Source organism: Rattus norvegicus, chromosome 2 (assembly GCF_021556685.1).
Source record: "Rattus norvegicus strain SHRSP/BbbUtx chromosome 2, alternate assembly SHRSP_T2T, whole genome shotgun sequence".
Taxonomy (NCBI): Eukaryota; Metazoa; Chordata; class Mammalia; order Rodentia; family Muridae; genus Rattus; species Rattus norvegicus.
In genome coordinates, this window is record NC_141535.1 from 61,695,388 (window position 1) to 61,719,905 (window position 24,518).

At 42.3% G+C, this 24,518-nt stretch overlaps 1 protein-coding gene across 2 annotated transcripts; it reads left to right on the forward strand.

Moving 5' to 3' along the window:
• Positions 1-1,096: 1,096 nt before the first annotated feature.
• On the forward strand, positions 1,097-23,623 carry C1qtnf3 (C1q and TNF related 3). Of its 2 annotated transcripts, none has more exon segments than NM_001134436.2 (6): positions 1,097-1,510; positions 7,705-7,816; positions 10,280-10,434; positions 14,314-14,443; positions 19,518-19,617; positions 22,489-23,623. In NM_001134436.2, coding segments are annotated over 6 exon segments (960 nt in total). In that variant the 5' UTR covers positions 1,097-1,207; the 3' UTR covers positions 22,649-23,623.
• Positions 23,624-24,518: the final 895 nt, after the last annotated feature.

The following is a 24,518-nucleotide window of genomic DNA, read 5'->3' on the forward strand; positions in this document are numbered from 1 at the left end:
TGAAGCCATGGTTTCTCTGTATCCCTCCACTATTCTCTAAAGCCTCCCTCAAGCACCCAGAATCAGACACTAGTCCACTCAACCTCTTTAAGAGCTTAGGATCACAGCAAGTCTCAATGGTAGGGGGTGGGGCTAATAATGCTCTTACCAGGGAGTAGTGACAGAATGATCTCTAAACAAAAGCAATTTTAAGAGCAAGGCTACCAAGTCCCTAAATTTATTATCACAGAGAGGCTAGGAATACCCTTTTGTTCTCTGATAAACGCATAGGAACTGTAACATGATAGAATTCTCCCAATCTTGAGCTTTTTGGAATAGTGCGTCTAGTCTGGTGTTTCCCATGATTCTTTAGTTTTGTGCAGCAACACTGCATAGGTAGAGAGCAGCCAGAGGAGAATGTCTCTTAGCAAGGACGCAAGGACGTAGGTTGTCTTCCCATCTTGCAAGTATGTAGATGCAAGAAACAGCTGGTTTCTAACGTTGGCTCTTAGAGATGCAAAGAAGATGAAAATGGAGCGTAGCACGGGGAATTATCTTGGTCAAACTCAGCTTTTACCCTAGAACTCAGGTCAGTCTTTCCTGGTCAACCATCCGTAGACTGCTGCTGGTATCTGGGAGGGAAAATGAGTTGCTTGCAGTGGTCCAAGGGTATCTGGACCGTGCAAAGCAAGACCTCCCTTTATTGACTAGAACGGGATCCTGCTGTGATTGCAGGAACTGATATACAGTTGGAGCTGAATTCCCTGGCAAGCACAAGGGAAGGTTTTTCCAAGAGTCATTTTAGACCACAAATGCACACAGCCTTTCCGTGTCTAATCATGAAGGCAAACCACTGGATGCACACACTCTGTTTCCAGCTGGTTGGGTATATTTCCTTCAGTCTTGTACCAAAAGAAAAAAAATGCCAAGGTGTGACATTTATGAACCCCAGCAACTGGACGCCGAGCACACAAACTGTCTTGCCTGCGGTGCAGGAATGTGATGAATGGGGGCTGGTCTGTCGGGGGTGGGGGGGAGCTGCTGTCACTCTGGCATGACTGCAGCCTTATTTATTACACACCAAAAGTATAAAACCACACAGCCGGCTGCAGCTCTCATCTCCAAACCTGGCATTTGCCTGAGGCGACTACGGTGCGGGTGCCGGGTGCCGGGTGCCTACAGCCCCCATCAGCTTCCCCGGGGAGATTCTGCCGATTTGTCACGAGCCATGCTCAGGAGGCAGCTCGTCTGGTGGCACCTGCTGGCTTTGCTTTTCCTCCCATTTTGCCTGTGTCAAGATGAATACATGGAGGTGAGCAGAAGAGCTAATAAAGCGGTGGCCAGGATAGTCCAGAGCCACCAGCAGACTGGCCGTAGCGGCTCCAGGAGGGAGAAAGTGAGAGAGCAGAGCCATGCTAAAACGGGGACTGTGGATAATAACACTTCTACAGACCTAAAATCCCTGAGACCAGATGAGCTTCCGCACCCTGAGGTAGAGGACCTAGCCCAGATCAACCCATTCTGGGGCCAGGTACTCAGAATTCTCTTCTAAGGATTTTCTTTGAAAACTTATTGCCTGCTGTTGTTTGCTGTGGTTTTGACTAAGATTCGTAGGACTGGGGCTTGTGAGCAGTTTGATGAACTGTGTGGGAGTGTCGCCGGGGTGTCCTGGGATCCAGCAGGGACTCCTAGTCGCTGGCATGATGTTCTGGGACCGAGGGGCCATAGCACTATTTCAGGAGAGTAGGGGGACAAAGGAGTTAGCTTCCTTCTGTGTTGGGACTTTTTTTCTCTCTCCTTTTTTTAAATTGCTCTGATTATGCAGGGGAAAAAATGGGCTGACCTAAATGGATAGATGCACTGCTGTAGATAATTATTTGCTGATTCCAAGAGAGTTGGTTTCTTTTTAATCCTCTCCAGCAGGGAGAAGCTGCTCTTTGCCTCTGCCAAAAACCGTTAAGCCTGCTTTACTTGGATTTGTGAATTTTCTGTAACATTTTTCTCCAGTTTTGTTTATTTGTTTTGGAGTGGTCTAGGTTGCTAGGACTTCTTGTTTAACATTTTTTTTTCTGTAAAGACAGAATTAAAACATTAAAAGGAAAGGAATCCAAAAAGACAGCATATTTAAATTACAAGCTGTATTGTATCATACAGTGTTTCTGGATGACAAAACTTGATTTATTTGTTGGGGCAGAAGCTCAGCATCTCAGCTTTAACATTAGCTTTAATCTTTAACTTTTTTGGTAGCACGGGGGTGAGTAGAGGTTTTGGTGTAGTTAGTTGCAAATCGCCAAACTTCAACTTAATCAAAAGCAGCCAAAACCAGGAAGCAAGGTCTCTGTACTTGGAGCCTAAGCATGCAAGAAAAAAATGCTGAAGTCAGCTGGAATGGCAATTAGGGTTACTTCAGACTGCACGATCTTTGAAGAGGCGCACGTTACCACAAAAACCAGTCGCCTGTCTGATTTGTAGAGCTTTGCAACTTCTTTTCACATAGTTGCAATCTAACCCCCCTACCTAGCCACATCAGTCGATCATCTGGTCCTGTGGCCAGACTAGAATGCCACACAGCCTGAGACCTGTAACTAACGGGATTACTGAGTGCAGTTCCCGAGTCCCTCCAGGGGGCCTTGTCAAGGGAGATGTAACCAGAGTGCCCCTTTCAGCTTTGGTGGGCTTTCCAGGTGGATGGACGGTGTCTTTCCTGGCTGTCCATTAGGGCGCTACAGGTTGTCTTTCCTTATTTCCTGGCAACCAACACCAACCGGGCTGCCGAAATCCCAACTATGGTTCTGCTCCACTCCACATTCCAGTCTGCCAGCCCTGAGTTCCTGAAGCATTTTCATATAAAGACCTATTTGAGCTACTCAGGAGGTTCAGAGCCTGAAGGAGATAGCATCCTGGAAGCTTCCAGTACCATTCCTCTACAAGTGGATACCAGTGCCAAGACTGAGTTTGGGACCATGAGAAGTTCTTCCTTCCCTCCCTACTTCCCCTATCCTATTCCTTATGCTAATTCTATTTTTCCCCAACAATTCTTCCCCAAGCATTTCCCAGCTTCTACCTTTTCCAAGTTGTAGGATGTAGACTGAGACCAGAAACGCACTCAAGCCACCTTCTATTGGAAACAAAATTTTGTCAGTATTTATTTGTTCGCTCACTCATTCATTCATTCTTCTTCAATCTCTTCTTACTCGAATTTAAGTTTTTGTTACATTTTAAAATTCCTCCTCACTCACAGTCACCCAATCTTTTTTGTTGTTAATTTATTAACTAAGTTTGATTAAATTCTGTGCAGTAAACAAGGTCAATGTACAAAGAGCACCCAGAAAAAAAGAATCGTGTTGGTCACTGGGTCTTTAAGGCATAATAAGGTAAAAAGAGAAAAAAAGATGGCAGCAGAGGCTTAGAGAGCAGTAGATAAAAACCTGTGTTTCACTGAAGACTGAAGGAGCCCATGAGCAGCTGATGTGACTGGAGCCTGTCCTGTGCAAGGAGACTGCAGATGATCTGAGTGTCCTGCAAAGGAGGACTCTTAACTAGTGAAAGAGTTCTGACACAACTTTGTTCCAGAAAGTTCTGTCTGTTAAAGTAGGGCAGTGACATGATAAGATTTGTGTACCAGGAAAGGGGCTGGCTATAGCATCCATGGTGGGTTGGAGGTGGAAGAGATCTTTATGTCTACATTTTCCTTTACCTGGCATTTTCTCACTGTAGCCTCTCTCCTCTTCCCATTTCCCTTCTCCTCCTCCCAGCAAAGGAATTATGTGTTCTTTTTCTTCAGTAATAAATAGTATAATTCAGTTCTGCCTCCGGGCCTCCTGCAAAATGGGTGGAGCTTATCTTACAGACATCCCTTTCTTCTTATGCTGCTCACGCTTCTACTGTCTAACGACCAGATTTGGCAAGGAGGATGACAAATTTAAGACAGCGTGGATAAGACTGGTACAACCATTCTGGAAATCAGTCTGGAGGTTCCTCAGAAAATTGGACATTGAACTGCCTGAGGACCCAGCTATATCTGTCTTGGGCATATACCCAAAAGATGCCCCAGCATACAACAAAGACACATGCTCCACTATATTCATAGCAGCCTTATTTATAATAGTCAGAAGCTGGAAAGAACCCAGATGCCCTTCAACAGAGGAATGGATACAGAAAATGTGGTACATCTACACAATGGAATATTACTCAGCTATCAAAAATAATGCCTTTATGAAATTCATAGGCAAGTGGATGGAACTGGAAAATATCATCCTGAGTGAGGTAACTCAATCACAGAAAAACACACATGGTATGCACTCATTGATAAGTGGATATTAGCCCAAATGCTTGAATTACCCTAGATGCCTAGAACACATGAAACTCAAGACGGATGATCAAAATGTGAATGCTTCAGTCCTTCTTTAAAAGGGGAACAAGAATACCCTTGGCAGGGAATAGGAAGGCAAAGTTTAGAACAGAGACAGAAGGAACACCCATTCAGAGCCTGCCCCACATGTGGCCCATACATATATAGCCACCCAATTAGACAAGATGGATGAAGCAAAGAAGTGCAGGCAGACAGGAGCCGGATATAGATTTCTCCTGACAGACACAACCAGAATACAGCAAATACATAGGAGAATGCCAGCAGCAAACCACTGAACTGAGAACGGGACCCCCGTTGAAGGAATCAGAGAAAGAACTGGAAGAGCTTGAAGGGGCTCGAGACCCCATATGTACAACAATGCCAAGCAACCAGAGCATCCAGTGACTAAGCCACTACCTAAAGACTATACATGAACTGACCCTGGACTCTGACCTCATAGGTAGCAATGAATATCCTAGTAAGATCACCAGTGTAAGGGGAAGCCCTGGGTCCTGCTAAGACTGCACCCCCAGTGAACTAGATTGTTGGGGGGAGGGCGGCAATGGGGGGAGGATGGGGAGGGGAACATCTATAAAAAAGGGGAGGGGGAGGGATTAGGGGGATGTTGGCCCAGAAACCGGGAAAGGGAATAACACTCAAAATGTAAATAAGAAATACTCAAGTTAATAATAATAATAATAAAGACAGTGTGGATAATATCTTCCCGTATGCAAATTCTTCCTCAGTGATAGTAAAATGTCTAAACTACGTCCTGTCCAACTTCTGAGTCCATCAAAAATGTAACAGCTTGGTCCGCCTGCTGTGCGAGCATTGGACCTGAGTGCAGCTTTCCAGCACTGGAGGCTGTGCACCTGTAACCCAGCACCAGGGGTGGGTGGAGTCTGGGTGAGACTGGCAGATCCCTAAGTCCACTGGCTAGCCGGCCTAGCTGATGTGCAAGCTTCAGGTTCAGTGCCTCCGTCTTAGAAAACAAGGCAGAGGAAGGATGCTAAACATTGATCTCTGGTCCCCAACGCATGCACACCCATGAGCACACATCTACACCAGCAAATACCTCTCCTCCTGCCACTCTTTCTGTCTATCCGTCCTTCTGTCCACCCCTCTGTCTGTCCCTCCCTCCTCACTGTACTATTCCATTTTCCCTCTGAACTAGACCTTGAAAGGCAAGGCTAGAGGAAAGAACATGCAATGGAACACCATAGGAGGGTTCCTGCAAGGCACCCAGCCATGAGAGCCAGGGATCTGTGCTCCTGGGATCACCCCTGTTAGCTGGTACATTCACCACTCATCCTTGTTAGCTTACGTATTGAGGAGTACCACCTCTGTGTGTTTGGATGCTAGACTTAGAAATGCAAGCATCAGGGCTCTCTCTTGTCCGAGCTGGCTTCGCAGGCAGAGGCACCTGCTGCCGAGTTCAACTGTCTATTACCCAGGACTCTTACGTTTGTCCTCTGATGGCCACATCACATGTCCCACACATATAATGAAGAAATAAATGTAACAAAACTGTTTAAACATAACAAAAGTTAATGTTCTTTTGACGTCGTTCTGGGGAGTTAAACAAAATAATATCTTTGCCTGCATCTTAGAGCTGGAAAACAAATTCAGGGCCAACTCAGACTGATGTCTGGGAGTGAGGACTCTTCTAAGGCCACCAAGAACTGAGCAGGAACACTGGTCCCAGTGTGGTGATTATTCTAACAGTCCTGAGCATTTCAGTATTTTCACTATGTTCTTACACAAGGATTTCCATACCCTGTCCCCTTTCTCTATCCACGAAATCCATCATTGGCCAAACTCTGGCTTTCCCAGGGTTTCGAAGCTGTAGTTCTCATTAGCAAAGCACGCAGGAGATGATCACCCTTCTGAGATGTGTGGTGGGTGGGGCTGGCTGTGGTGTTTGATTTCCAAGTGTTGTCACCTCTGACCATGTGCATTAGTTGACTTTTTTCCTTAGCCATTAATCGTTTCTCTCTGTCTGTGGTTTGTCCTGGCAGAGGCAAAGCTAAGAGTTTTCTCCAGCTTTGAGCTCTCCATCCCTCAACACTGCCTTCAGAGCTGTGTCATAGAAGGTGTGGACCAGTTTTATGGAAAACTTTAGGGAAAAGGGAGGACAGTGACCATGCCCATAAGACCAACTACTAAAAGTGAGGCGTAAATGTGCAGTGAGGCGAAGCGATCTGGCTTTCTTTGGGGAACGTGTCTAGTGGGGGAGAGAACAGAAATGTTAAAGTCTTCCCTCCATAGCTCCCTACCTTCTTCTTTTCATAATGAATCCCTTAGCAACAATGTGCTGTTTTCAAAACGGTTGAGTTATAGCTGGTGTCTAGGAAAGCTTCCGCAAGTATTTTGCATGACACAATCACAAGGCAGGTTGCCAGTGCAGACGAGATTCCAGATTTTACAAGTTCTGACTCTCCCTCCAGTCAGTCCCCTGGGTCTTCCTTCACAGCAAGCACACACTTTCAAATGTTTTCTTTCTATATAAATAAACGTTTTACTGGAAGTCGCATCTTTGCATACTTAGTACCTGTATGTGCTCACTCAATATTAGTCCAGTAAGGTAATAACTTTGAATCTAGAAGAGGGATGTGTGAGATGCTAAATACTTATATTGAAGTTAAAATTGCTCCGTGTGTAGATGATAAAAATCCACTGGATAGATGCAGCTAATAGCAGTGTATTGTATTCTGGAAAACTATCAAGAGTGTAGATTTTGAACGTACTCATTCTGGGAGAGCAAATGAAGTAAGATGTACGTTAACTAGCCATTCAACAAGGATGCACACGCAAATCTCAAAACAGCGGCTGTGTAAGATAGTTATATTTCTACTTCTCAATTAAAAAATAAAGGAGCAGATGTACACTTTGTTTCTCAGCACTGTGTGTGCTTCAGAGGTATGAGGAAGTGGAGAGACAGACTTTTTAGACCACGTAAGCCAGGATGAGAGATGCAGAGTTTAAGGGTTCCATTGAAGTTGCTGGTTGTTTGCATTGAGAGTTAACTCAGTACCCAAGACTTCTGGGTATTGAGAGAGAGGAGGTTTCTGTGTCCTTTTCGGAATGAGATCGTGTTTTTGCTGTCAAAAGCTGACATGGGCAGCTGCTGCACAGCCACACTTACATCGTAGCACATCTGCTGTGGAATTTCTGTTTCCTGTATCTTTGATCACCCACTGGTCTTAACTACTCCTCAGCCCCCATGCTATTCGGGCATTCAGATCTTCTCTGAATGTGACTGTGAGTTAAATTTACCTAAGGGTGAAGGCCAGAGGAAGTTATAACGTTCTTAAATGCTCTCAAATATCTTTGCCTGAAGTTTCTTTTTCCATCATATTTTTTTTTTTTTTTAGTCTCCACAAGCTGGAGGACTGCCCCCAGACTGCAGCAAGTGTTGCCATGGAGATTATGGATTCCGTGGTTACCAAGGGCCCCCTGGACCCCCAGGTCCTCCTGGCATTCCAGGTAAGGACACACAAGTTGCACTGCTATTTCAGTAGCAGACTGGGTCAAAACTAGGAGCCAAGAGTAAACATGAATACGGGTTTAAGTATACCAGTATGTGTGGAAGATGCGATGATAAAGACCTTGTCAGGGGAGTTGGTTCTTTAGGTTACTTCAAGTGGAACACTCCTTTACAGCACATAATTGCTACATTACTCCAAGGATCCAAAGGGCTTCAGGAAGGGAGGATCTTCACCACTTGGGGAGAGACCCACTTACTGGGAATGGAAACACGTCAGCACCTACGCACAGTCCCCTTCTGTTACTGTTGCAAATACCTGAGATAATTAACTTACAGAAGAGGTTTGTTTTGCTCCTGTATCCCGGAGGTTTCTCCTCTGGCTGGCTAAGCCTACTTTTGGGACTATAATGAGGAACTATCTCAGGATGGGGGAGCTGTAGTGGGTCAAAGCCACTCCCCTCTCGACAGCTAGGAAGTGAGAGAGCAGAAGAGAAGAGGTTCCTACTACCTCCCCTCACACCTCACATCCTTAGCCTTAGTGACCTCTAATCTTCAACTAGACCAGACCACTTCCCAACAGCACCATACTGGAAACAAGCCTCTAGTATGTGGCCTTTGAGAAGATGTTTAAGTCTAAATCACAGCAGTCAGTACTTCTGTGCATTCTACATAACACTCTGTAGTGTATTCTACACAGCGCTCTATAACTTTCTTAGACCTTAGTAAATAGAGGGAAGCTTGCTGTGTTTCTCTCTGACCTACTGAGGAGTGTAAACTTTCTGTGTCATTTTAGGTTTAGGCTGTTTTTGTTGTTGTTTTTTTGTCTGTTTTTATTTTTGTTTATAATTTCACCAATCTCTGTTGTCCCTCAGCTGATTTTCATGCCTTACTTGGTCTCAGGGATGCATTTCGACCTCTAGCAGCAGAGGCAGTGAAGGCTCTTGATCTCATCCGATCCCTCTAGAGCAGTGGTTCTCAGCCTTCCTAACGCTGTGACCCTTTAATACAGATCCTCATGCTATGGTGACCCCTGCCCCTGACTTAAAATTACTTCATTGCTACTTTGTAACTATAATTTTGCTAGTCATAAATCATAACATAATATCTAATATTTCCGATGGTGTTAGGTGACCCCCATGAAAAAGTCTGTTGACTCCACAGAGATCGTGACATACAGGTTGAGAACTGCTGCTAACCTAGAAGGTCAGCCTTCTGTGTTATGTTGTTCCAGCTGCTTAGGCTCAAGGACACTCAAGGACACTTCCTACCTGCCCCCACCCCTGAAGAGTCCAAAACTATTCAGTGTTTTACTGAGTTCCTTTGACAAAGGGTTGGGCCAAGGTCTACTTGTCTTGTTTCCTTTTCCCTCATTGATGTCAATATTTATCAAAATTTTAACTTTTGTACACTCTTAGATAAGTTCTCATGTGACGCCAAATGTATAATGAAAACAAGAGACAAAACCCTGCCCTTTGTCTTGTCCATCAAAGGCAATGATTCACAGGGTCAATGATGTAAAGCAAATCGTCTTTTGACCCTTTTGAAACCTTTGTTTGACCTCCTTTGAAGTTACAGGGCAAGCTGGCTTTGGTTAAATGTTTCCCAGTAGAAAGTGCCTTGTGACAGAACATTTTAACCTAACAGTCAAAGTTCATTGGTCTGAAAGCATTGCAAACCTAGCCCAGCGACAGGTCAAAGGTAACATACAAAGTATAATACAAGAGGACCTGAAGGTTAGCGAATATGAAAACAAGAAGGAACTGCGGATTGTTCCGTGAGACTCACTGAACCCTTGAATTTTCTACCTGACTCTTGATTTTAAAACGATTGTATTTTATGAGCTTTACTACTGGTTATAAAATTGCTTCAAACCTTTGGTAGAAAACTTGAAGGAGATGGAAAAATATACATAATAGCACAAAATCACTCGTGCCTCATCCATTTAGAAAACATAAATTATTGCGGATAAATTAGGTTAGTTTTTCCCTCTATGGATGTAATACATAAATACATAATGACCCACACTGAAAAAGTGCCATGCCACCTCTATTTATTTCTGAACCTTTATACCTAAAGATGTCACTGAGGTTTATTATAACATTGATCATTTAAAATGTTTGTAGAACTTGATAGGAATGTACCATTGCAAAGGGGTAGACATTCTGCCATTGGTGGGTATGTGCTTTTAAAAATCTTCACCGTGTTCAATGATGATGGGGTGCTGAGTTCTCTGCACAGTCTTTCCTTCGTCCCTTACTTTACAGAAAAGCATGCTTTGCTGTCTTAGTTTCTAATGCTATTTTCAGAATCTATTAGAGTCCATCTGATGCCCTTTGGCTACTCCGGTCAGGGTTGTTATAAATGCTCTCCTTGTACAACTGAGTGGAAGGGTTGTGTCTGTATAAAACATATATTCTGAGACGACTGACCAAGGTTTCTCATGTGATTTCTGATTTTTAAAGGAAACCATGGAAACAATGGAAATAACGGAGCCACTGGCCACGAAGGGGCCAAGGGTGAGAAAGGAGACAAAGGCGACCTGGGGCCTCGAGGGGAACGGGGGCAGCATGGCCCCAAAGGAGAGAAGGGATACCCAGGGGTGCCACCAGAGCTGCAGGTAAACCACCCTCCGGGTGACTGCTAACCCTGTCTGACCATTAGGGACCAGGGAACAAAGGTTAAAGTGAGCAAGCCTTGCTCATGGTGAGGAAATCTCAGTTTTGGTAGGCTCATCTACATGACAGGATGTTTGCACTGAGCCTGTGCTGTCAAACACAGATTTGAGGGCATTCTTAGGACAGGGTATCTACTGCGTGTGTGAAATCCAACTCTCTCACAGGACCAAGTACCATGCAACCATAAATATGACCTCATATCCTGTTTCCCAGATAAGACAGTGGGTTCAACAAGAAGAGGGTTTTAGCCAATTTGAACACTGACGTAGTTAAGTATGTAAATGGAGGGCTAAGTACCTACTTATATTTTATTTGCTGATTTGCCACTTTATGTGGTAAAATTTCACCTTTGCAGATTGACATTGTTTCTCTTCAGTCAGATTTTGTAGTTCAATTTTTCTTTAATTTTTTTTTTTGCATCAGACTCTTCTGTCCATGGAGGACATTTTGTTTTTTAGTTATTCAAATTTGCTAGACTAGGTTGTTTTTCCTCTCAGCGTGAGGTTTTAAAAATCTACTATGACCATAACCCATTTATGGTTGTATGAATTGTTTTATTTCTCTTTCTAACTCGTCTTTATAGTTCTTGCAACATCTACAATTCGTTAATATTGAAGTTAGGTCACCCAGAAAAATGATGAAGTCTAAGTTTATTAATATTTAGACAGTTCTCCTAGAAGGCATCTGTATCAACATGGTAAACCAGGTTCTGTTGTTGTTATTCAGGTTGTGTGTGGCTAACAAGTCTTCCTTAAAGTGCAATTAATGGGTAAAGTTAAGTATCTGGGAGAAAATTCTGTAGCAAAGGAGACCTTGTGAGAACCAGCGAATAAAGCTGGTCTTGTTTGAAAGATCAGAGGAAAGTGCTGTTTGGGCGAAGGCAGAGATGTTTACTCTTGGACACACTGTGTAATTCTTCTGGGCTCCTCTTATTCAAGTGCAAACCAAGATGTCCTGTGTGTTGCTAGACCTTATTGTGGGCTTGGGGGTAACTTGTAACAAATACTGTTTAATCATTCCAGCATGCTGGGTTTCATATGCCAGTACAAATTAACAAGTGGGAGGGAGACCGTCCCGGCTAAGGTGTTTTCTATGACAGTCTAGGGATAGATGAAAACCAGCAACACAGAACATATAGATGGTCTTTTTGTAGAATGGGTGACTTAATGGAGAACACCCGGAGCAGTCATTATATTTCATCTATTAACCACTTTAGCACGACGATACAGCCATTCGAGATGCTGCTTTCTCATGCTTTGTGGAAGACAGACTTAAGATGTTTGTGAAGGCAGCTGGTCAGAGTGCAGAGAGCCACTGTTGCTGAGCTGCCCAGCCTCAGCTGACCCATCTACAACACAACCCCCACACCTGAGGCTCAGAGAACATCACTGGAGGGGCAGAAAGGCTATTAGAGCCAGAGGACCAGGAAGTGTACTGTTAGACTGTGTCTCCTAGAAATAACTGGAAAGATACACCTACGAAACCTCAACCATACTGCTGCCTGAGCAATGGCAGCTCTGACAGACAACAAGCTAACATGGGAGGAACGAATCTTGTAGGCTCTCATTCGAGACAATGAGCTTCAGGCATCTAACCACAGACACAGGGAGACTCGGCGTCCTTCAGGGATGAGCCCCTAACTGGTTATCAGACACCAATGCCAAGTCCTGAAAAGATATACAGTCAAACAACAGTGGAAGGAATCAGCAGATTATGGTTATGCCTTTGCACAGTTATGTATGCAACAATAATAATTTAGGAAGGCGAATTTGAGAAGGAGGGAAGGGGAAGCATAGGAAGAGTTGGAGGGAGGGGATGGCAATCACATTTTAATTTCAAAATTTGCAAATTTAAAAGTTAGTTGAAAAGGAAGCTTGTGAAGAAGGGGACTGGACATCCTTTGGATGTTAAAGAATTTGTTCTTCTATTTATTTTCAAGGGATCACCACTGGCTTTCAAATATTCTCCAATACTGTTATCAAGTAATACAATTTCTTGATAGACAGAGTTGTTCCAAAGCCCTCTTAGTTACGCAAATTCTATTTTTAAAACACCAGTAATGGTAACAATGGTAGCAGCAGTAAAGGAGAAATAATCATGACTCATTCTCAACTGAAAGTTTGAGGTTCAGATGTAAGCCGGGACTCAATACCATATCTTCAAATAGATATGTACACCCCAATCCCCTGGATCACGAGGTTGGAGCTGGGAGCAGGTTTCTTAGAACAGTTGTTCTCACAGATTGAGCTGAGGCTGTCCACACAAGGGATTAGCCACAGGCCACAGGCGGGGCTGCTCACACTAATTGCTTCTCTGGTTCTCTTGAATTTTCTGCTCCAATTTATTTGATATTTATTTTATGCAAAGTTATGCTCAGAAAATTTGCTTTCCCAATAAGTTTCTGATTTTACTTAACCACTTTTCCTGTGTTTTGGATAACTGCAAAAGTCTCTTTTGCTTTTTAAAGATTATCCATACAATAGCCTTTTATTGTAAAGAAAAATAATCAATAAAACATAGGTGTGCGAAATAAAACAAGTTCAGAGACAATCACTATAGCATACAGTCAAGTAACTTAACTAAATTATTTTTCTAAAAAAGGAGGCCCTCAGTGGCACAAGGACCACAGTCACAGAGGGCGACTTGAAACTTGCCAGGATGACCCCAAACTCACAGGCATGGATTGCTGCTACAACTTCATGAGCTGCTAGAATTACAGCATGTGTTAGACCAAGTCCAGATACTATTCTTAAACATACATGAGCATTCAGCGTCATTTATCATTGTTTCATGAATGGCAATATTTCAAAGAACACTTCTACTCATATAAATAAATAGAACTCTATAACATTAAAATGAATATATTTTCTGGATAAAAAACTGACACATTCTCATGCAAAAACTGTATTTGTAATAAGAAAGAAACATTTTCACATGGAACTACTATGCCAGGAGCCCAGCCAGTAGTAATTTTGTGGGTGTTCTTTTAAAATGTTTTTAAATTACATTTATTTATTTGGAGGGGGCGTTCTCCTGCCATGGCACATGGGTAGAGGTCAGAGGACAGGACAGCTGTGGAGGAGCTGGCTCTCTTCATCTATCGTGGGGTCACTGGGAGCCGAACTCAGTTCGTCATGCCTAATAGCAAGCACCTTTGCCTGTGCAGTCATCTTACTAGCTGCCATCTTACTAGCCGCCCTCTTACTAGCCGCCCTCTTACTAGCCGCCCTCTTACTAGCCGCCCTCTTACTAGCCGCCCTCTTACTAGCCGCCCTCTTACTAGCCGCCCTCTTACTAGCCGCCCTCTTACTAGCCGCCCTCTTACTAGCCATTCGTGCACATTTCTCAGTTTGACTACAGAACAACCCCACTTATAAAGACACACATAACAAGTCTGATATTAAGTCATAGTAATCTTGTGTTTCCTACTTTTTAAGGCTTTCCTAGGGTTAACAAAATTAAGAAGTTGCTCAATTGTCAATTTCTCTAATCCCTTCATGTACAAATGCGCTTCTAAAATCTACAGTCTGAGAATTTTATGCAAAAATTTTCAGCCTTACTTAATAACAGAATTTTGATATTTAAAGAAGTATCTTTTAAACGTTAGTAGTTTTTGAGCTGTATTTAGAATTGCTAATGCAGACTGATATCACAAAGCTTAAAACACTTTAAATTATTATACTTCACTTACTTACTTGCCTACTGCTTGGTATTTATATGACGCTTACCATCACAGGTAATGTTGAAACAGATTTACGTGTGTAAGGATGTTTTTCTTCATGACAAATTGCCTATGGACTGACCACCAGCTCTATCCTTAGATTGCGTTCATGGCTTCTCTAGCGACTCACTTCAGCAATCAGAACAGTGGCATTATCTTCAGCAGTGTTGAGACCAACATTGGAAACTTCTTCGATGTCATGACTGGTAGATTTGGGGCCCCCGTATCAGGTGAGATGCAAAGTCAATGGATGAAGCCATTGTAAAGAGAAAGCAGGCAGGAGGGAGAGGAGGACGACGAGGAGGTGGGATGAGAGGGAGGAGGAACTGGGAAGAAGAAAGGCAGGAAGGGAAGGGGAAAATGGATGAAAGGAAGAGAGGGGTGGAAGGAGGAGAGGGAGGAAGGGGAAGTAGGAAGGAGGAAAGAAAAGAGGAAGGGAAACAAGCAGCTCATATAGTCTTCCGAATGCCAGGTAAACCTATTAAAATCTGAATGGAGAAAAAAGAACCAAAACAATGACTATGACTTCAAAGATTATTTATTTAGATGGAACCAAGTAATCCAGAGAGAGCCCAGTCACGTCCGATTTTTAAAGACCCCAGAACATAATTCTAAGAGTTTGACTGTGTGGTAATTGTATTCCTTTGTCATTACATCAAAGAAGGTTTTACCTATTTTAATATTAAAAATTGAGTGAAAATGCAAAAAAAATTAGTTTATAAAAATATATTTAATCCTATTACATAAAAGCTAGCATACTCTATATTCTGATTATAGTTTGTTTTATTTAAAGAAAGACTTACCAAATATTTTAAAAATCTTTCCATGTGGTGACTTTTTTAAAAACAAGTCTTTGAAAAGTCTGGACAGCTGACTGATTAAAAAGCAAAGCTAAACAAACAGAAACCCCACTGTTTAATTCTTTTTAACTTTGAAGTTATTTAGACTTATAAAAGTTACAAAAAGTTGCCAAATTTTCACACTCACTTTAGTCTGTTTCCTCTGATGTTTAGATTTAAGGTAACTAAACTCTGATTACCAAAATAAATAAATCCACTGGGCACAACACTGCCACTGATTTTGGAATTTATTCAGGATCCATTGGTGTTGTAGTTTGAATGTGGAATGCTCACCATAGGCTTGTATGTTTGGATACTGGGTCCCCACCAGTGGCCGTTTTGGAAGGCGGTGGGACCTTTAGGAGGTTGGTCTTGCTGAGGGAAGAGGCCCACTAAGGACAGGTCTAGCTTCACTTCCTATGTGTTCTATGCTTTCTTACTATGGAGGCAATGTGACATCTGCCTCATGCTTTTGACACCTAGCTTTACAAACAGTAATGTATGGTATCTTCTCCTAAGCTGTAAGTCAAAATAAATCCCCCTGTTAAGCTGCTTCTTGTCAAGTGTTAGCTAAAAGCAATGAGAAAAGGTATTCAGAAAATTGGAATGGTTTGGAAGGGTAGCCATTACTGCAATCAGCCTGACTTCATGATTCTCGAGCACTTGGAGCTTTCTTGTAGGACTGTGGAAGAGTTTGGAATTGCAAGTCACAAAAGTCCTAGAATGATGTCAGTGGGACTCAGTGGGGCTTCCTGGTGGCAGTTTGGAAGGCCAGAATGCTTGCAAGAACATAGAACTCAAGAGGGAGCTAACAGGGGAGCTAAAGAGGTTCTTGGTCCAATACTGCCACTTGGAGAAGTGTTTCCCAGGGTCAGCCTCAAAGGCACACAAAGGCTACAATGGCTGTGGTGCAAGGTGAGCCAACCTACACTTTGAGGGGGCAGTAGAAGTTGGGAGCATTATTCTCATGGCTTTTCCCCACCAGACATTAAAGAAATGAGAGTGAAGGGGTTGTGAAATGTTCTGTGGTCTGATGCCAAGGGTATATATAGAAGGCCACTGAAGTCATATAATGTGTTCAGGGCCAGGGCTCCTACAAGGAGGATTCGATAGACCATTTCTTTTTTTTTTTTTTTTTTTTTTTTTTGGTTCTTTTTTTCGGAGCTGGGGACCGAACCCAGGGCCTTGCGTTTCCTAGGTAAGCACTCTACCACTGAGCTAAATCCCCAGCCCCCGATAGACCATTTCTTGAGGCTATGGAAGTGCAACTCATTGCAACAGTCCCTAGAACGTTGGAGATGCTGGACTGGCTACAGAAGTTGGGGTTCTCCAGCAAGGAGAGCTCCAGGCATAGAGTGGATCTGCTCTAAGAGAGGAGCCATGTATTCCGTAAGCAGCAGAACTGGAAGGGTGGAGCAGCCAAAGCCCTTCAGAGCCAGACAGTTCTACCACAGACCCCAGATCCCAGACCCCAGACTAGGGGAGGGAGCTGTAGGACATTCTGGCGCTCGCCCTAGTAGGGTTTGGTTTTGCTTCCATTCCTCCCTTTTAGAATGGAAATATTTACTCTGTGCCATATGCTGCGAGTATGTAATTTGGTTTTGACCTGTGCAGAGACTCGGTTAAGAGAATACCTTGATTCTTAGATGATGCTGTATACTTGTGACCAGAATTAGGACGTAAAAGACAGTGGAGGCTTTAAAAATTGAAGTGAATGAATTTTGTATTGTGAGACAGCCATAAGACTGTGAAGGCCTGTAGCAGACTGTGTAGGGTGAACATAAAATGTGTCCTGTAAGGTCATGTTTGGACACTTGGTCCTCAGATGGTGGCACTGTTTTGCAAAGCTATGAAGCCTTTAGGTAGGAGCCTTATTAGAGGAAGTAGGTCACTACCGCAGGCATAGAGGTTTTGTCTGGTTCCACGTCCTGTCTGTTTTCTGCTTTCTGGCTACAGAGCCACTAAGTCACATGACATGCTGGTGATGTCATACCTTCTATACCATGATAGAATGCAGCCCTTTTTTAACATTAACCTTTCCTTCCTTGAATTGCTTCTTGTCAGGTATTTGGTCACACCTATTGGGAAAATAATATAATCAGAATTTCCCAATGTCCCTGTTTTCAGTTCCTTGTCTTGTCTGGATCTTTCTCCCACAGGCTCTTGAATTCTATTTTATAACAATGCCATGTGTATATTTACGACTCAGGATGATGAAGCTTTTGGTGACATCATCCATCTAGTATGTGGCAACATCTCCTTTCAGTACTAGTCATCCATTGGGTAGTTCTTGCTGTTGTTTCTATTTTTGAAAAGTAGCTGACTCCTGAACGAACTGGCTCCTCCTAGATCAGCTATTAGCAAGGGGAGGAGCCCATTCTTTTTTTTTCTTTGTATTTATTTTTCTCTCATACAATAAATCCCGACCACTGTTTTCCTCTCCTTCTCCTCCCCCCTCCCAGTACCCCCAACCCTCCACCTGCCCCCTCATCCAGATCCACTTTTCCTTCAGAAATGAGCAGGCCTCCCAGGGATATCCACCGAACACTACATAACAAATTCTTAAGTGGGCCTCCTCTATGTGCTTCTCCTTTGAGACCACAGTTCCTCTGCCTCTGCATACTTCTGAACCAGTTTTGAAGTTTCCCAGCTTTCAGGAGACTGACAAATCCTGACATCTACATCCTAACTGCCATAGAAACACTTTAGCATCCTATATTTCTTTCCCAGCAAACTGCCTGTGTAGGCTTGATCCCAGGACCATTCCTTTAGCACTTGAGTGTGTCCTGTCTCCATCAGGGAGGAGTTGAGCTCTTAACTCCACCAGTCTCAGAAGCCCTGCCCAGCGTCCTGCTGCCTCTACAGAGCTGAACTTTATTGATTTTCTTCAGTGTTCTAGCTTTGTGTAAATTTGACAGTTTTCCAGTTTCTGCCTTTCTGTTTTCTTTCTTCCCCTTCAGGGTATATATATAGAAAAAATAAAAATATTCTAATGGATGAAGTGTCTGTGTTAAGCTTGCACACATGCTTTTAACATGTGCTTTGGTTTATTCTATTCCACTGAAGTGAGACATGGCCTATGGCATGTGACTACAGAGATAGCTGCAATAACATCAGTGTTAATTTTTGCGATTTTTTTTTGCTCTGAGGGCTTTAATTTTCTTCTAACAATTTTTGCAAATCATGATCTGGCCATCCTGGGTTAATAATCTCACTGAGTTTAGTGATGTGATAATCAAAGCGTAAGGATTAAAGGCTTTTGGAGCTCCCTTGGTTGGACACCATCCTGATGGTAACAGTTGATTCCTTAAACGGACTGCTTGTTTCTTAGCCTCACTAGTGATTACCAACTGATGGCCATCTTTCTCATTTTTAAGATCAGTAAGACAGAGAAAGCTGATATTTGCAGTTGCAACCACACAAGGCCTGGAACCCAGAGCACAAAGGTGGCCCCTCCCCTTTCTTGGCAGAGAAAGCCCCATGCTCACGTAATACAGGTTCACTTCTGCCATTCTAAGAGTTTCATTGTTTGCTATCTGGATTCTTAATCTGCTCTTTCTAAAGTGTTTCTGCAATCTATTTTTATTTATAGCATCATTTTAAGGAAGGAAGACTAATGTATTTTGATGTCATTTTGATTATAAATCTATTTTCTAGAAGTATTGAAAGTTGTTATGTGTGTATGAAATTAAATCTTATAAAATATAGAACACTCAACATCTACAAAGACAGTTTTCATCTGTCTTTGCCTTTCATCTATGACCCAATCTGTAGGTGTACAAATGGACATCACTGATTGCCATCAAATATACATCCCTGGCACTTCACAAAGCATAATTATTCTTCTACAACTTGGGTCAACATCAGAGGAAGAATTATGACAGCCTTAAGAGCTGAAATCTTCATAGAAAGCAAATAGGTATTTGAGACGAAATAGGAATGGCCCATTGCTCCTTTAGTTTTCTTTTGTAGATATTTCTGGGGGTTTCTCTTGTATACCCAGTAGTACAAAAACTGTAACATGGAAATCAGTAAGAATATACCTTTAGTAACAAAGTGCTGTGGCTGAGTTAAAGTTGGATATTTTCCTTTGCACATACTTGACTGATTTATAACAGCCACGTGAGAAGTTTCCTGAACTGTTTCTTTAGAACTATGAAACATTTACTCTGTGCTCCAATATTTCATTACCTTGGCCAACATTTGTGGGGTGTAGCGGTCTATTTTAATGTCATGTTTGACTCATTATTAGATTAATAACTTTTAAAATCTTACTAAATATAAACAGGAAATACATTAGGAAAGCTCAAAATAAAGCACATTTAAGACAAGCAGATGAGAGGATGGTCATACAAACAGGCCATGAAGAAACTACACAATACCCAGAAAATAACGAAGCCAGGTGTGAGATCACGTGACTTACCACCTATGTACAGGTGAATGAGTGAATCCTTGCCCTTCCCAGGCGTGTATTTCTTCACCTTCAGCATGATGAAGCATGAGGACGTGGAGGAAGTGTATGTGTACCTTATGCACAATGGTAACACGGTGTTCAGCATGTACAGGTACGTGATGGTTTCTATTACAGGTCTCTCAGCTGCTGCTGTAACTTGAACAGAGAAAGTCTTACAGACAGGGAAGAGTTTAGGAATCAACAGCCTAATGCAGCAGTTTCGTTCTTCATGAGAGCCCCTGTATTAGGTCAGATTTTCACCTTGTTCCCCACCTCAGCTAACCAACCCAGGAGCAGTAAGAAACCAGTATAGTCAGTGTGCAGGAGGGCGGTCCCTACTTTTCTCATCTCTGTGACCAAGGACCCAGGAGGAAGTGACTTAAAGGAGGATCTATTTTTGTCTAATAGATTAGATTGAGAGGATTCAGCCTGGCACAGCCTGGAAGGTATGAACGAGTTCCTTGTTGGATGTGCATATGGTAGAGTTCTTCATGTCTCAGTAGACAAGGGATAGGGAAAATCAAGTAGGAAGGATCTAGGGGTGATGTTCACTCAAGAGAGCACTGTTTTAACCTACTTACTTCAACTAGGCTCTGCCATCTAAGGATTCCACATCCCAGCCTCCCAATAAAAAAGAAATTCTACCAGCTGGGGACCAAGTGTTCAAACACAGGAGTTGGTGGGAGACATTTTCCATCAAAACCATAACAAGGAGAGAATGAATACTGGTGAACATCTAACCTGCTCCAAGTCCTTGATTTCCAAATATCCATCTAGTTCTTCCTCCTCCCTATCATAGGACACACTTCTCTGTCTTAGTCTCCGTGGGAGATGACCCTAAACCAGTTCAACGCTAGAACTCAGAGATGAGTAGTCTTTTTCATACACCAAGTCCTCATCTGGGTTTCTCTCTGGCTTCTGATTCCATCCTTTGGGGGAATACTTCCTCTTTACCTTTCTCTGTGGCCACATCCAAAGTGGTGTGGTAAGTTTTAGGGATTTTTTTTTCATGTTCCACTTCCTGCTGGTGTAGCTCTAAGAACTAAGTCAAATATCCCAAGTCTTTATAACAAGACTGGGTCTTCAGCAGCAGTTTCCTTAGACACAGACACACACATGGCTTTTGCTCGGCTTGCTCCCAGTCAGTGACACGTGTTGGTGGATCACATCCAGTACACTTTTGGACCATTTTTAGCCTGTTACTCATGTGGCCTGTTGTTTGCCCCTTTTTAAATATAGTTACTATTACCAAAGACATTTTACAATAGTAGATTTGGTTAGAAAGGCAACATTCTCTATTTATGAGATACAGAACAATGTGACTCTGAATGAGAGTTTTTTTTTTTTTTTTTTTTTTTTGGTTCTTTTTTTCGGAGCTGGGGACTGAACCCCGGGCCTTGCGCTTCCTAGGTAAGCGCTCTACCACTGAGCTAAATCCCCAGCCCCTGAATGAGAGTTCTTAATGGGAACACATCACCAGTTCTATCCCTGCTCTTCCAGGTATAAAAGTACATGGTTTTATTATTCAGCCTTGTTAGGGCCCCAATTGTTTACAGTCTGTCTCTCAAGCATGTTATTATTCTCCAAACTCATCTTCTCAGGAAACGTCTTCTAAAAGCTGCAAACAGTATTTGCCTCTTTGGAATACTTTGTCTTAGGTGGCATGTGTATACCACGTAGTCTGTGTCACTATATTCTTTTCAAATATCTTCTAAGCATAACATGATGTCTTAGTCACTGTTCTATCACTGTGAAGAGACACCGTGACCAAGACATCTTATATAATAAAGCATTTATTTCGGGCTTTCCTTACCATTTCAGAGGCTAAGTTCCTGGAGATCATAGTGGGGGGCATGGCAGCAGGCAGGCAAGCATGTCCCTGAAGCAGTGGCTGAGACCTAACAACATCCTGTCCACAAGTTTGAGGAGTGGGGGAAAGAATGAGACTGATACAGGCTTTAGAAACCTCAAAACCGTCCCTCTGTGACACATCACCAACAAGGCCATATCTCTCAGTCCATCAACTAGGAATAGGCATTCAAATATATGAACCTATGGGGGCCATTCTCATTCAAGCCACCACACACTAGTCTTTATCTTTCTAGCTCACAACATTTAATTCCACATTGCCTACTGTCTGGCTGTGAGCAAATGTAATATATTTTCATTATAACTGTTGACAGAATCTTTGTTGAATATCAGATTCCAGATTTGCAAGAAGGAAATAAATTATCATAATAAAGACTCTGTGTGAAGGTTCAAAGATAGTAGAGCTTTCCTTCTTCCTCATTTAACAGTTCACAGAGGCTTGATAAGATATTACTGGGTCCAAGGGCTTCCCCTTCCCCTGGTGCCACAACAAGGCTATTCTCTGCTACATATGCAGTTGGAGTCCTGGGTCAGTCCATGTGTAGTCTTTGGTAGTGGTTTAGCCCCTGGAAGCTCTGGTTGGACCCCCAGTGCAGGGGAATATGGGGGGGGCAGTAAGGGGGAATAGGTGGGGGGGGATACTCATATTGGGGAGGGGGAGGGGATAGGGAGGCTTATGGACAGGAAACTGGGAAAGGGAATAACATTTGAAATGTAAGTAAAGAAATATATCTAATAAAAAATGTAAATTAAAAAATTAAATGTAAATAAATAAAATAACCAATAAAAATGCAAGTTACAAACTAAAAAAAAAAAAAAAAAGATATTCCTGGGTGTATGGTCCCAGTCTGAACAGAGGTAAGAGAGCTAGCTCTCTTCTACATAGAACCCAGATGTTTATGAAAGGCTTTCTAGCCTATTATAGTAATTGGTAATCTAGAGGCAAGGGAAAGGAAAGAAGAAGGAAGGTTTTATTGGACAGTTCTAGGAATGCATGTCATTTCGAGAACACACAACTACACTTACAGCACAGGGGAAGATACAGACAGAAAATGCTGAGGGCAGGGGTTTGCACTGCAAAGATTAACTAGGGCGTCCCTCTTTCTCTTCCCAGCTATGAAACAAAGGGAAAATCAGATACATCCAGCAACCATGCAGTGCTGAAGTTGGCCAAAGGAGATGAAGTCTGGCTAAGAATGGGCAACGGTGCCCTCCATGGGGACCACCAGCGCTTCTCTACCTTCGCAGGCTTTCTGCTTTTTGAAACTAAGTGATGAGGAAGTCAGGATAGCTCCATGCTAAGGGCGATTTGTAGGTGAGCTAGGGTTGTTAGGATCTGAGGGGTGTTGGAGTTGGGCTTCTCTATGGAGTATTTAACTGTTACATTGGTCACACTGCTACTCATTCTAATGGCATACCAATTATGTTGGATACTTTAGGGGCTAGGAAGAATAGACCACAAGGTAATATTCCCAGACGACTTTGGGAAATACTCAGCATTTTTGTTACTCTTTACATCTAAAGGGATCGCCACCTGATACAGGTTGGAAATAAGCGTTCACCTCAAAGAATGCATTTGCAAAGAGTTTTGGTGCTCTGTTTAAATGTAGTGGTGGCTCTGGAGTCAGCCAAGTTTGAGCTCACTGTTCTTCATAATATTTCAGAGACTAGCCTGACTGGGACAGGGCTAGGGCAAGAATAAGAGTACTTACTTACATAGGAGAGACACTTCTGAAGTCTAGACTGGGAAATAGCATTTGCTTTTGTGGGTTTTATTCTTATATTCATTAATAAAATACATCTAGTCATTTCAGAGAACCTTTAAATAGTACAATTGTTTACAGTGCTCAGAAATAATTGGCTCCTCTTTTAAAAAACAAACAAATAAAAAAATCCCATGTAGATAATATTGAGCTCTACTGGCTTAGACTTTCAGATAAAAATTTTTCTCAACATTTGGCTTGCCACACCTTCTCTTTGCCATTGCATTACTGGGGCTGTGGTAGAGCTCTCTTGACTCTGCACAACCTGTTGAGGTAAGATTAAGTTGATATAGTATAGATGTTATCACTTTTTTTTAAATTTGGGAATTATCCCCAAAGTTTTTATATACACCATGTTATGTTGAATGGGCTGTAAACTTATTAAATACTGGCAGACAAATGGATACAAAATATAAGTGTATTCCATGTATGAGATCCATAATAATGTCTTAAATGTTTTCAATAAAAGTGATATTATTTTCTCTAGATCATACTTGACTAACGTTCACAAATCAACTTTAATATGCCACAGTGTTAAAGAAGGTGCTAGTTGGTTTTTGCCTAACTTTCCCCACCCCAGAATCTACAAAGAAAAAGGATTAAATTTTCTACCAAAACACCATTATAGAATGTGCCATAAGTTGACACAGATAGTAACATATACACAAACACAGACACATACACACATAACACACAGACAGACACACATACACACATACAAGGACACACACACACACACACACACACACACACACACACACACACACACACACACACACACACACAGTGCTGAGGCTCAAACTCCTAAGGCCTTGTACATGCTAGGCATAAGCTCTTCCACTGAGCTACATTCCCAGTACCCAAGTTTGTTTCATTGAAGAAATTGCAATGTATTTACCCTGATGTTAAATCATATATAAAACTCACCAGGGAAATTCTTATCTGAAAAATAGCATATAATCAATTCTCTTTAGTGAGTCCTTGGTTTATCTTCCACAGCAATTTAAACGTATGCATAGGCTTTTGAACCACAGATTTCCTTCAATTTATCACCCTCCATCTAGAGGTAATGAAAGTGAAGAAAGTCCTATTCGTTGGCTCCCGTGTTTAGTCCAACCTTTGACCTTATCCTTTTTATCCACAAATGTGTTTAAAGCCTTCCTAAGTCTGCATATACCACAAACATCTCACCAAAGTGCAAAGGATATTTGGTGTTATATAATAACCAAGGAGATATCATATCTGAAGCCTATCCCCTATCTATTAAGTGACCTGGAGGAAGATTCTGTCGCAGATAAAAGTGTAGCAAGAAAAATTGCATAAGCCTATGTGGAAATAAACGCACGTTTGTTGGTTATATGTTTTTAAAAATGTTCTTAAT